The sequence below is a fragment of the Prunus mume genome, linkage group LG1, assembly GCF_029339155.1.
Source record: "Prunus mume cultivar Tortuosa linkage group LG1, ASM2933915v1, whole genome shotgun sequence".
NCBI classification, from domain to species: Eukaryota; Viridiplantae; Streptophyta; class Magnoliopsida; order Rosales; family Rosaceae; genus Prunus; species Prunus mume.
In genome coordinates, this window is record NC_142698.1 from 22,578,897 (window position 1) to 22,591,312 (window position 12,416).

General features: G+C 37.3%; 1 protein-coding gene across 1 annotated transcript; it reads left to right on the forward strand.

Moving 5' to 3' along the window:
• The first annotated feature begins 5,545 nt into the window (after nt 1-5,545).
• Nucleotides 5,546-9,436, forward strand: LOC103319247 (uncharacterized). The gene is given in 10 exon segments (XM_089050895.1): nt 5,546-6,542; nt 6,782-6,882; nt 6,973-7,216; nt 7,513-7,617; nt 7,808-7,936; nt 8,073-8,122; nt 8,225-8,322; nt 8,406-8,432; nt 8,434-8,691; nt 8,801-9,436. Coding segments are annotated over 10 exon segments (1,596 nt in total). The 5' UTR covers nt 5,546-6,471; the 3' UTR covers nt 9,314-9,436.
• The last annotated feature ends 2,980 nt before the right edge of the window (nt 9,437-12,416 follow it).

The window sequence follows — 12,416 nt, forward strand, 5'->3', positions numbered from 1 at the left end:
ATAAGATTTATTTCATTCATATGACCGGGATTTAGATCTTGGACTGACTACACATGGATCTTTATAGCTCAATTTAATTATAAATTGTATTGATCAAATCCATTCACGTATCCTAAACCAGACAAAACTGATTAATCAAATATTCTCCCTGATTTAGATGAGAGTGCTCAATGGAATCAAATTGTAACAACTTACAACCATTTTCACTTATCATTCTTTTTAAGTTGGGAATGCTATTGAAATCAAAGCCCACGTACATCGTGAGAGAGAGAGAGAGAGAGAGAGAGAGAGAGAGAGAGAGAGCATTAAGAATGGAACGTTTAATATAAATTGCTTGGCCTGAAAAGGCATTCAGGAATTGGTCCTTGTATTAGTGAATATACAAGAAAAATCTGATTATGAGTTACCAAGGTGTTACAGCACTGTACAACCAGTTGATTAGCAACAAACATGGCAGTTAGGGACCAGCATCATCCTCCTCCTCCTGTACACAGCAAAGTCCAAAACACATTATGTCAAGATTTGAAGAACACAGCAAAGTAAAGACTTATCAGGGAAAATAAAGGTCAACAATCCTGATTGGAATTAATATGGACCCAGCTATTCAAAATCCTTATTTGAAAACTCTATCGTCTTTTTTTAATTTAGTTAGGAAAGATGACATCAATGAAAATATTATGAAGCATTTTCAAATGGAACTTTTTCCAAGACAACGTTAGCATTTCTCAATTCATTTACCTCAACTCTTTTTATATTACCTGGTTTCGGTTTTGATGATTTGCTAGCAGTATCAGACACTACCATCCAATCAAAATTCACTTCTAATTGGGGATTTTTAATATAAATGGAGGCATTATAGACTTTTCAAGGGGCACCTACTGCAGCTGGCCCAAAATAATAGCACATAAGGTCTGGTTCCATATGGCAAGTGATTCAGCAACTTCAAAGATAAAAAGTGCAAAAGCAAAAACATGTTTAAATGCAGGAGATGGAACAAAATCAAGTGAAATGACCTAAGGTTGCATGCACCCTATTAGTTAGTATTTCAGTACAAGATCATCAGACTAGGAAGGTTGATTCACTAGTGACCTGCCACAATGCTGTGAAAACAGTGTAATCCTAATTCCACGCCAACCAAAAGCTCATTATCTTTCAATTTCGAACCAACTTAAGTCAGTTCCGGTACACCAAGAGGTACCCTTCTACGATGTGGCATCCAGGGGTAGGCGCCAGGGAGCTAGCGGTGTCAGGGCGCCCGCCTAGGCTGCCCTAGGCGGCCCTAGGCTCCCCTTGGCACTCAAGGAAGGTCTAGGTGGCTCTAGGCGGCCTAGGCGGCTCTAGGAGGGTCTGGGCTGGCATTTTGCCTTTGAGGCGTGGACGAAGGGCGTTTGAAGTGCGCAGGATCCGCTGCTTGTTAGGAAGAAAGACGGAGAGAGAGAGAGAGAGAAGGCGACGCTGGGAAGAAGAAGATATCTGACCTAATTTTTATATTTGAAAAGTATAGCCGTTCGGCTAGACTATTAATTTCGAAAAAAAATCAAAAATAACTGTATAGAGGCGTGGCCATACTATTTTTATATATTATATTTAACCAGTATAGCCGCCCGGTTATATTATTCATTGGAATAAAAAATTTTAAAAATGGATTATCACCACCCGGCTATACTATTAATTTCATGAAGAAAAAAAAGGAGTATAACCGCTGGGATGTACTCTTTTAATATGGGTTTAGATATGAAATTATGAAGATCAATTAATTTGATATGAGTTTAATATAGGTATAGATATGCAATTATGAAGATCAATTAATTTGATGTTGCTCGAGAATTGCCGTTCCCAAGTGATGACATCATTGCTTTTTTAAGTGAAAAAACCTCATTGCTTTTTCAAGAGAGAAAAAGAAAGCAGACGAATTTGATCTCTTTGTATTAGTTTGAGGTCCAATACGTACCCAATCCAATTCATTCAGCCAATTAATATTGTAAAACAAAGGATACGTCATCCATATTTTTTTAAAAAAAAAAAAAAAACATTCCAAAAGAAGCTTCAAAATGTCAACTTGAAATGCTGCTTAAAGGAACACATTCTTCATAACTGCATTTGACCGCAACAATACCTTTCAACAATTTCAAACCCTAACAAGGTAATTAAACAAAAATGCCCTTCATCATAAATTCTTATAGAATATCAACTGCAATATTTGAATATATAGAATGGTAATTTATCACGTTAGAAAATATTAATAAACACAAACCTTATCCTTATCGAGAGAAACCACAATCTCTTCAAGTGAACGAACATCCCTAACATCGAAGTTTTTAAACAGAGCGATACTTGAAATGGCAGACATAGGCTTCACTTCCATATCATCCGTTATCATGTAAGTCATAGCCTCTCTCACAAACCCACCTCCCTTGCCGCTAGTTGCAATTGCATGTGGAGCAACATAAGTCGTGGGGTTTGGAAATGAAGTTATGGCACTTTGGACAAATGGCCTTAGGGTTGTTAACCACATAGCATACCTCGCCAGAGTAGGAGTAGCTTGACGGCTAACATGACCGACACGTGTTGATTCACCGTTGGTCAATGCAGGAAGAAGTTGATGGGCGCCACCAATTGGCATTGTCAGCTTCTTAGGTTTTAGAAGGACATCCTTGTTGAGGTTGGGTTGCAAGTATGCATTGTTTAAGTTCTCTAAGCTGCTTTAGAGTTTGCCTAAACAACCGACCGTGCGTTTCCTAGAGAGGAGCTTGATCACAGTGCCGACGGGTAGAGATAGAAGGGTGAAGAGAAAGTGAACAAAATCCTTGCCAGCTTCGGCGAAGAGAACTTTTTTTTTAATGCTTTTTGTAGATGGGGAGCTTCAAACTAACTGGAGAAATAGAGATTGATTTGGTTTTGGGTTTGGATTTGGAGGGGGGCATTGAGGCAAAGTGAGTGAGATATATTAACATTAATCGAACATGTTAATTATAGATTAAATCTAAACAGGAAATGATTTATGCAGATAGAAGTGAAGAAAATTACATATATTATGACATGCAAGTGAACCGAAGTTGCCCGATTATATGGTAAAGTAAAATTGACAAGCCAAAATTTTGTATATAGAAAAATGGGAAATGTAGAAGGAATATTTCAGACCTCATCCATGCCAAGATCAACCACCTTCTCCTCAAGAGCACCAACCTCCTTCACATTGAACGTTCAGCATGGCAATACTTGAAAAAAAAGGAGGAATATTTTATGTCGTATTAACCTTTTTCTCGTGAACTCAAGCAGAAGAAAAATATTTTTCTCATGAAACTAAAATGTACACAAATGTTGGATGAAAAACAGTATCATGTCTAGTTCCCAACTATATGTTTAAATTAGTTTTCCCAACATAAATGTTACTGCATCTGTCTCTTGAGAATGCAACGCATTTTCACAACACCCAATGCTACTTCACCTTTTACATTCTATAAAAAAAATTGTATTGTACATAAACATGAAAATATTGCAGGAAACTAAAACATCATTCCTCAGAATGTGGATGACTATATATGTAAATCAATGAAAATTAATTTTCCTTTTGGAAGAAAAAATATTAGTTTTTCAGTCAAAAAACAAACAATAGTAATATTGTAAGCCTTGTATTGGAGGATTTTCTAATTTCAGTTGTTTGGAATCCTATGAAAAAAGGATTCATTACTGTGCCACAAAGGTATGATGTATAACTTCGTGTTTGAGGGCAACATGCTCAATGAGGAGTGGTCAATCAATGACCACGGCCTACGGAACCGGAGTACAATTTTTCTCATAGACGAGGACACATTTTTTCCGCAAGAAGAAGAATAACGAAAATTAAAAAGACCCAAATGTTGTGAGATGACTAAATGGTCAGTAAATACTGTGAAGAGATAGAGAAAGAAGTTACCATTTCCATTTTAAAATCTTTGTATTTCATGCACCAATAATGATAAATTGTTTTGTATTTTTTGTTGAGAATTATCTACTAAGTAAGGGAAACTAAACCACTTTCGTTCCAGTTGATTATAACTTTCAGAAAGAAAAAATTTCTTAAAATTTTAATACTTGAGATTAACTAAAGAGATGCAAAAAGCAGATTTCTAATTAACACCTGAGATTAACTAAAGAGTGGAGAAAATAAATGAGTAATCGTGTCTATGAACGACTTTAGAAGAAAAAAGGGATAAAACAGTTTAGACACAAACCAATCAAAGCAACTAAAATCTTTTGCTGAATTCCTCATTGTCTGATCTCAACCTTTTTCCCAGTGGTGCTGCGTTGTCTTCAAAACTTACAACTATAGTTCCATCACTTCTCCAATTATCCTAAATGAGGGGAAATTGCCTCACCTTCAAATGCTACTATAACAAATTCTACATGGTTAATTCGAGTATTCTAAAACTATAAATACCTAAATCTGCAGCTTCCCCTCAATAAATAAATAAACTATGGTGTGACTAGGAGAAGGGATCACACACAGAAGAGATACACTCAAAATCCTCATTTCATTGGGAGTCATGCACATGGAAATGTCACCTTGGTGTTGATCTGAACGCTGCTCCAGAAGTGGTGCTCTACCCAGCACCATTCTCAATCGGAGGGGAAGTGCCCATCTTCCTTATGATTCTAAAGGCTTAAGTACATGCACTCCACCATCTCTAAGTCCTTCTGCAAAGTGATTGGGTTCAGATGGATGTGCCGCAACAACGAGAGGATACAGCCTTAAGCTGTTAAGCGTATAGCCGTTCGGCTATACTATATTTTTTAAAATTTACATAATACAAAACCCAAACTATTTTAAAAGAAAAAATTTACCCGAGTATAGTCGTGCGGTTATAATGGAACGCCTAGCGGCTAGGCCCACGCAGAAAACACGATAGTCGAAAGCGGCTATACTAAACGCTTTTTTAAAAAAACAAGCAAGAAGGCACCCGACCTACATACGACAAGTTGAGACGATTGTAGCAATCTAACGCAGAATGCCCATAACGTGCACAAACTAATTTTGTATAAATTTTGTTTTTTTTTTTTAAAAAAAGTCCACAAAATAATTTAAAATAATTAATTACTATTTATTAAGTCATTTATGAAATGATTAAAATATTTAAATATTTACCAAAGAAATAATACTTAAAACATAATCTATATATATAAAGCAAAATGCACAGAACGGTGAAACATTCAAAATACCAAAAAATACCCTTGGTTAATGCAAATATTAAGAATTGAAATTATTAATTAAATGAGGATAATATAGTAAATTCACACTTTTTTCATATTAAAAAATTAAAATTAAAAGAAAAATCAGATAATGAATCATATTTTTATGAAACACAACTACTCGTTATTTTTTTTATTCTAAAATAAAATTTAAATTAAAAAAAGCCTCACGCATGCGCTTTATTAATTAAGGTAATTAAGAAAAGTTAAGATATTACTTAATTACATATATTCAACTAATGAAGTTGGCAAAAAAAAAAGTAAGAAAACTAATTTTATATGTTGAAAATTCAAATTTTTTTTTTCTTTTTGAAAAAAGCGAGAAAACCTCTCTAGACGAATGTTCGTCCACACAGGTATATCTCGGCAAAATTTGCTAAATAGGACCTCTTCCGACGAAATTCACCTCTGCCGACGAACATTCGTCGGGAGAGATCTAATCCTGCAAATTTCGCCGGGATAGACCTGTGCCGAAGAGTAGTCATCGGGATAGGTTTAAAAAATTGGCCTAGGCGGCCTGGGCGGGTCAGGGTGGCGCTAGGAGGGTCTCGGCTGCACTAGGAAGGTCTAGGCGCCGCTAGGCGGGTCTAGGCGGCGCTAAGTGGCGCTAGGCGGGTCTGGGTGCCAGGGTGGGTCTGGTTCTTTAGGGTTTAGGGTCTGTGTGCCAGGGTGGGTCTGTCGCATTTTTCCCAGGTACGTGTACCATTTTCTTCATTGAAGCCGATATTTCGAGCAAGAACTGTATCAGATGCACCGCCTTTTGACCCCAGCAATATTGTGTCATTGCAGACACATTTCTGCAGCCACTTTCTTTTAGTCTATTTCTTTCACTTCATTTTCTTTTAGTCTATTGATGGGATTCAAAATTATGGCAGCTCATGTTTAGCAAGTTTAAACTTCTTTGGAAATTGGGTCTGCAGATTTTTCTTCCTTCTCTTCTTCCCTCTATAAATTAAAGTGGCTTTGCTTCTGCTGAGCCACAGGCTGTTTCTGGGTTCTGCAGATTGTCCTTCTTTGACTGTAAGTTGCCATCTGATATCTTTATTACATTTTGTTTTGATGATGAGTTACTTAAGTTCAGTATGTTGAAAGAATGGGGTTGATTTGTTGTGTTTTTCTCATCATATGATTGATTTACTCATCTGGGTTCTTATTGTTATAAACTGATTGTGTCAAAGTTTCGTCCTTTTGAGTAGTATCACCTTAATAGTTTTGTTGCATAATTCAGGATTCGAAGAATTAATGGGTGATGTCTATATTGAAAATGAAATATCTGAAATGCCTCGCAGCGAGTACTTTTCAACTTTACGATTGTGCATTATTGTAAATTATCTCTACTTTTTCTGTATGTTTGTTGTATCTCTTCTCTTTTGTAACTTTCTTATTCTTTATCAAGATTAGCTAAGAAATTATAATTAGCTTATCGATTTTTTTATTTCTTTTTTATGTTATCCCACATAAGGAATAAGGTTATGGGGGTTTGAAGTTTCAATTTGGCATCTTTAGTTTTGTCAGTTATGATTCAGACCTTGTGCTTAAAGATCTAATATAGGTCCTTGTATAGTCTGGGATTCTACTCATCAATGGATGACATTTTCACCCATCTATTGACACTGGCTAGTTATATAAGGCGTCGATTTATTCAATTTATAGGTGAGGTTCTTTCTACTATTCTTACATGTATGCACACTCGTGCATCTTCTTATAATGTTATGGATGGATTTGGAAATGATGTTATTGCAGAGGATCTTGCAGTCAGAGATGCTGAGAGATACTCAGATGATTTGCTGGTCATTTCTGCTGGACAGCATTTAAGATCATTGAGACACGGCATTTGTAAATCATTTGCTGAAGGTTGTTCATCATCTTCAAAACCTTGTAACCCTGAAACCTGTGAAAGAAGATCCTCAGAGCCTACGGAAGATACAAGATCTGAAATTGTAGAAACCAATTTCAATTATACAGATGTCCCCTTCATTTTTAAAGGGTAGTACCATTTTTTGCTATTAGCGTTCTTCAATATCAATCTTTGAAGACTTGAGTACGCATTAAAAAACTGAGGTCAGGCAACTAATCTAGTTTTCATGAGAAAACATCATGAGCCCATCTACTTTTAAGTGAACTGAATGATTAATTGTAATATTTAATCTTTTTCACCTCCTTCCCTTTCTAATTACAAGTGTTTATCAGAAGTATGACTTACTGTAACTGTTTTGCATTTCTCAAATCTCAATCAAGTCATCTCCATCGTTAGATTGGTGATGTTGCTTCATCTTGATGTAGGTTGACACTACCATTACACGGTTTACAATTTGCTTGGAGATTGGCAATTTCGTGTTGGAGAAGTTCTGTCGTGTACGTTAGATGTGCTCATCTTCGAATTTGTAGGTAAAAGAAGTATATTTCAATTATGCAAACTGATGGACTCGTATTCCATAGTCTATGAATAGTTTCTTTTAGTTTTAGTTCAGATTGGATTCTGTTTTACTCAGTGCAAATAATTCATTGCTTTTAATTACAAGTCGTTGTTTCATTCTTTTAGGTGCTTATAGTTGAGCTTCATTTTTGCATTTGTCAGCCTGGCATCTCGAGTACAGAAAACATTGCAAGGTTCATCTGACAATATTGGATGGTTGCCGCGCACTCCTGGCATGCCTGGTGTGGTGGATGGTACAGCAAGATTCTTGGAATTGCTTGCAGGAATAAGGTACCAAGCTAATATAATAGCTCGACTGCACTAGATGGTTGGACCTGTTAAGGAACTGTGTTTAATTTCGTTATCATATCTGTTTAGTCTATTCTTGTACATTCCTATTGCTTGTATGTCGTGCTATATACTTCAGGAATGGGGAGCACACATTGCCTAGCTCATTTGTCTATCTGCTTATTCCGGGTAAAGAAAATTTATTTTTCCCTTTGGACTTTGTTCTTCTCCCCTGTTCAATCCACATTTAGCGTTGTGGCACCTATAGTTACGGGAACTTTGATTTTCCAGGCCTCTTTAGCAATCACGGCCCCTTATACTTTGTTGGAACAAATAAATTCTTTTTGAAGATGGGTCTAGCTTGCCATATTGCAAAAATTCACAGTGAGGTAGTGAGTCATTACTCTGTGATCATTGCTGACTGGGTTTTGTGAAATTTGTCTTCCCTTTTCATATGTTTTCTTGGATGAAGGCATCTGTTGAGCACAATGCATCGGTAACTCAAGCAGTACATTGAGGAGCTTTAATGGGGATCCAGTAAGCGTGTGATACTGCTGGGGCACAGCAAGGGCGGCGCTGATGCTGCAGCTGCATTGTCAATCTACTGGTGTCATTTGAAAGACAAAGTTGCTGGTTTAGCACTGGTCCAGAGCCCCTACGGTGGCACGCCCTTGGCTTCTGATATTCTTCGTGAAGGCCAGATTGCAGACAAAGAAACCCGCAGGATCATGGAACTTTTGATATGCAAGCTAATTAAGGTAATAGCACCAATGCCTGAGCTTGATGAAAGTCCTTTGTGTATGTACTAAACAAGTGGAGAATTATAAGTTGTGTTTGGAAACATCTCAATTCATATTTGCATTGTAGGGTGACATTCAGGCACTGGAGGATCTTACTTATGAGAAGCGAAAGGAGTTCATCATGAAGCACAAGCTGCCATATGAGCAAATTCCTCTGGTTTCCTTCCACTCTGAGGCAAGCATAGCCCCTGATATGTTTGCCACAATGACACATATAGCACATGCCGAACTTCCCTGGCTGCCCCTACCAAATTTTGGAACTCAGGAAGAGTCAGATGAAATCGTTCAAGCAGGACGCCAGCTGCCTGTAGTGATTCCTTTATCTGCTGCAATGGCTGTGACTGCACTTCATCTACAACGCAGGTACGGGGAGAAGAGTGACAGATTGGTGACGTGCCGTGACGCTCAAGTTCCAGGTTCGGTTGTGGTCGCACCGGACAGGAAGCTTGACCATGCCTGGATGGTTTATTCCACAAGGAAAAAGAATCCTAGTGATGCTGATGCCTCAGAAATGTGTGAGGCCATTTTAACTCTGCTTGTAGAGCTTGGAAAGTTAAGAGGGAAAAAGCTAGGAAATTAATCCATCCATCATACAACTTGTTTGCTTCCCATTTGTTTAATTTGGTTTGTTAAACAAAATATTCAAAAGCGATCAATTGCAGAATCTCATTCGAATGGAAGAATGAATTCATAAGGCCCAAAACAATCTGGCAGGTCCAATTAACAAAAAAAATCTGCAAAGTCCATGAACGTCCCAACCATATGGTGTACCTGGAATATATACAAATTTCTCTAGCTAAGGACCCTTAAATCTTCTTAATTGAAGTAGCAACCAACTAGCCAACTACCCATAAATTCACAATAAAATTGGACTCTAATTTCTCTCATATTATAAGAAGAAAAAGTAAACAATTTGTCTGAATTTTTTTTTCTGCATTTTTTACGAACAATGCATGCATGAACGTGCAACATTAAAAGTCCATGATATGTTGCCATGCCATAAGGTAGAAAAAAACCTCGTTAGTAGCAATATATCTTTGCCCTGAGATAATAAAAATGCAGAGCAGGGCCAAATGCCAATTCTGAAACTAAGAGAATCCAGTAACTTTTTTTTTTAAAAGCATGGGTGACACATGGATTGCATGTGAATGGGATAGAAGAGGAATACAGCAACAGCATTTATATTTATGATGGTCAAATTCAAGAAATTATCTGTTTGCTCCACATAAATTTAATGGCTCAAATGTTGGGTCCTGCTCTGCACATTGCACAACTACTTCTCAAACGTGCACTTCAATCCACATCCATGTTATTAAAACTATTCAATCAGATGACCTCTGTTTTCTTTTCTTTTCATTTTTCTGGGCTCTTCAAATGGCTTGCTACTCAATCACTTCGGTGTTGGAGTGAGAAACACCTCCTTGCTTTTTAGAACTCCATGAAATTAAATTAGACCCAAGATACAAGCAGTAGCCACCCATGGAGTGACGAAGCTATTAAAGGACAGGGAACCAGGTTATAGAGATGAGATCTGATAAACAGCACAGAAAATAGATCAGTGCTTCATGTAGCTCTTCATGCTCCAAGGGATGCAGTCTTGTTTACTATTTAGTGTGAGTTTCCTTGTGAAAATGATTAAGCTTTCTTTGGAATAAACTTTGTGTAGTGTTCTCTGGTTTGATTACATTTTGCAGATCCAGAGGCTATCGAAACAGCAAGGGGAAGGCAACTGCATTTGTAAGTACTTACGTATCAATTTTTAAGTGATTATTTTCCAGTTCTCTATATCAATGAATTAAGAGCCGGTAAGATGCTAATGGTATGAATCCATGTCTTGAGGCTTTTGAAGTGATTTCCCACTACTACTGTCAAGCATTGTGGATTAGCTTTCTTTTAGCTCCTTCATTTTAGGACCTACCTGATTGAAACAATGAGATTGTCTGTGTTCATGAGTTTATTTTAGTGGCATAGTTCTTGAAGGAGGGATACATTCATCTGTTAAAGACATGTAGAGAAGTATTTTGTATTTGATACAGCACATAGGATTTTTGGACATGGCATGCTTTTGCTTATGCTTTCAAATTTTCTTTGTTTTTTATTTTTGAAAGCAATCTGTATTCTGTGTGTTTGGTTGTAGTTGTGGTGGTTGAAGAAACATAGCCCATATTCAGAGACTATGTTAGATGCATTCTCTGTGTATGCTGTTTAAATATATTATTTGAGGCGTACAGCCGAGCGGCTATACGCTTATTATTTAAGGAGTATAGCCGTTCGGCTATACTATAAGAGAAAAAAAAAAGCGGGGTAGCCGCCTAGCCCGCCTAGGCGGCCGATGTTTCGAAAACTTGAATGGCGTTTTTTTATTTTGGATTTCTTTTTTCCTGGCGGGTCTGGCATCTCTGCAAATACATCAAGCTAGGGTTTTAGTGACTATATTGAAGACATCAAATCAGGTTGAGGGGGAAAATCTGAGGGAGAAATGTTTTTTTGAAGAATTAAACTTAGTTTACCTAGACTGCAAAATGGTTTTTTTTTTTCATTGCTCATAACTTGGACTCCAGTTCTTCAGTTAACTGCATCTAGAATATTGGTTTTGATCATTATTTCGTCCCTTTCAATCATATTTCAATGCATTCAGATGCTGAAGAACTGTTCAACGAGCATAGAGATGAATTTTCTCCGATATAAGCAGTCCAGTCAGTGCAAAACTATGAGGGACAGCAGCGTAAGTTATGCATCTGCGGCAGCAAAGGTAGATGCTTGAAGATGTATTCTCCTTTGAGACATCCAGCAATTAAATTCTCGTCAAATTGACCGTAATGTGTAACTCAAGTAAATATGCATTTCATGAACCCTCATAGGTTCCCCTGCTTGTAGATTGACATTAATAATGGATGCCCTCTGATTACTTCTTAGTTGCAGATCAGATCATGTATTGGGTTATCTTTAATTTCTCTTAGAGATTCAATCCCACTCGAGCCTAAACTTATAACTAATGATCCTGATCAATCGTCTCCACTCTTTTCTTCTTTGTCGTCTATAATTTTTGGCTCGACCAGAATGAAATTGTGAAAGAGAGATTGGTGAGTTTTGGCTCAAAAATGACTGTTGAAATGTGGTCAAGATCATCATAGAGAGAGACCAAGTGCGCAAGAAAGAATACTTGAAACTTAAAAGAAATAATGGCTGCAAATTTTCCAAGAAACTTCTGAATTTATTTTGTTGAGGACCCATAACATTATTGATTTTAGATTTATAAAATTTGCTGCCGCAAATGCCTAAACTACATAGCATACATTATCTAGAGATGAGTTATTATTATGTTTAGGCCTATATTATCTAGAGAACAGACGCCAAGGACGATGCCCTCGGATTCCACAGGCTCGCAGCTCTCCAACTTGCTGCCAAGTCAACCAACGGCAAAAATACCCCATTTATCTTCATCTTCCAGACGCTCAAGGACATGGACTCGCCATTGGAGAGCCCCACAACAAACTGGGCTGCTTTGCTTTTCATGGATGCGCCGCCATAACAAGTGGATACACCAAAATGGCATGACCCGCATTTGTGTAGACCAGCCTTGATATTTGCGTTGCCAGAGACAAAGCTAGTGAGAAGCTACCGAAACATTTTAATGGCAAAATCTGAAACTTAAATATTAGATGTTCCCATGCAAAGCCGGG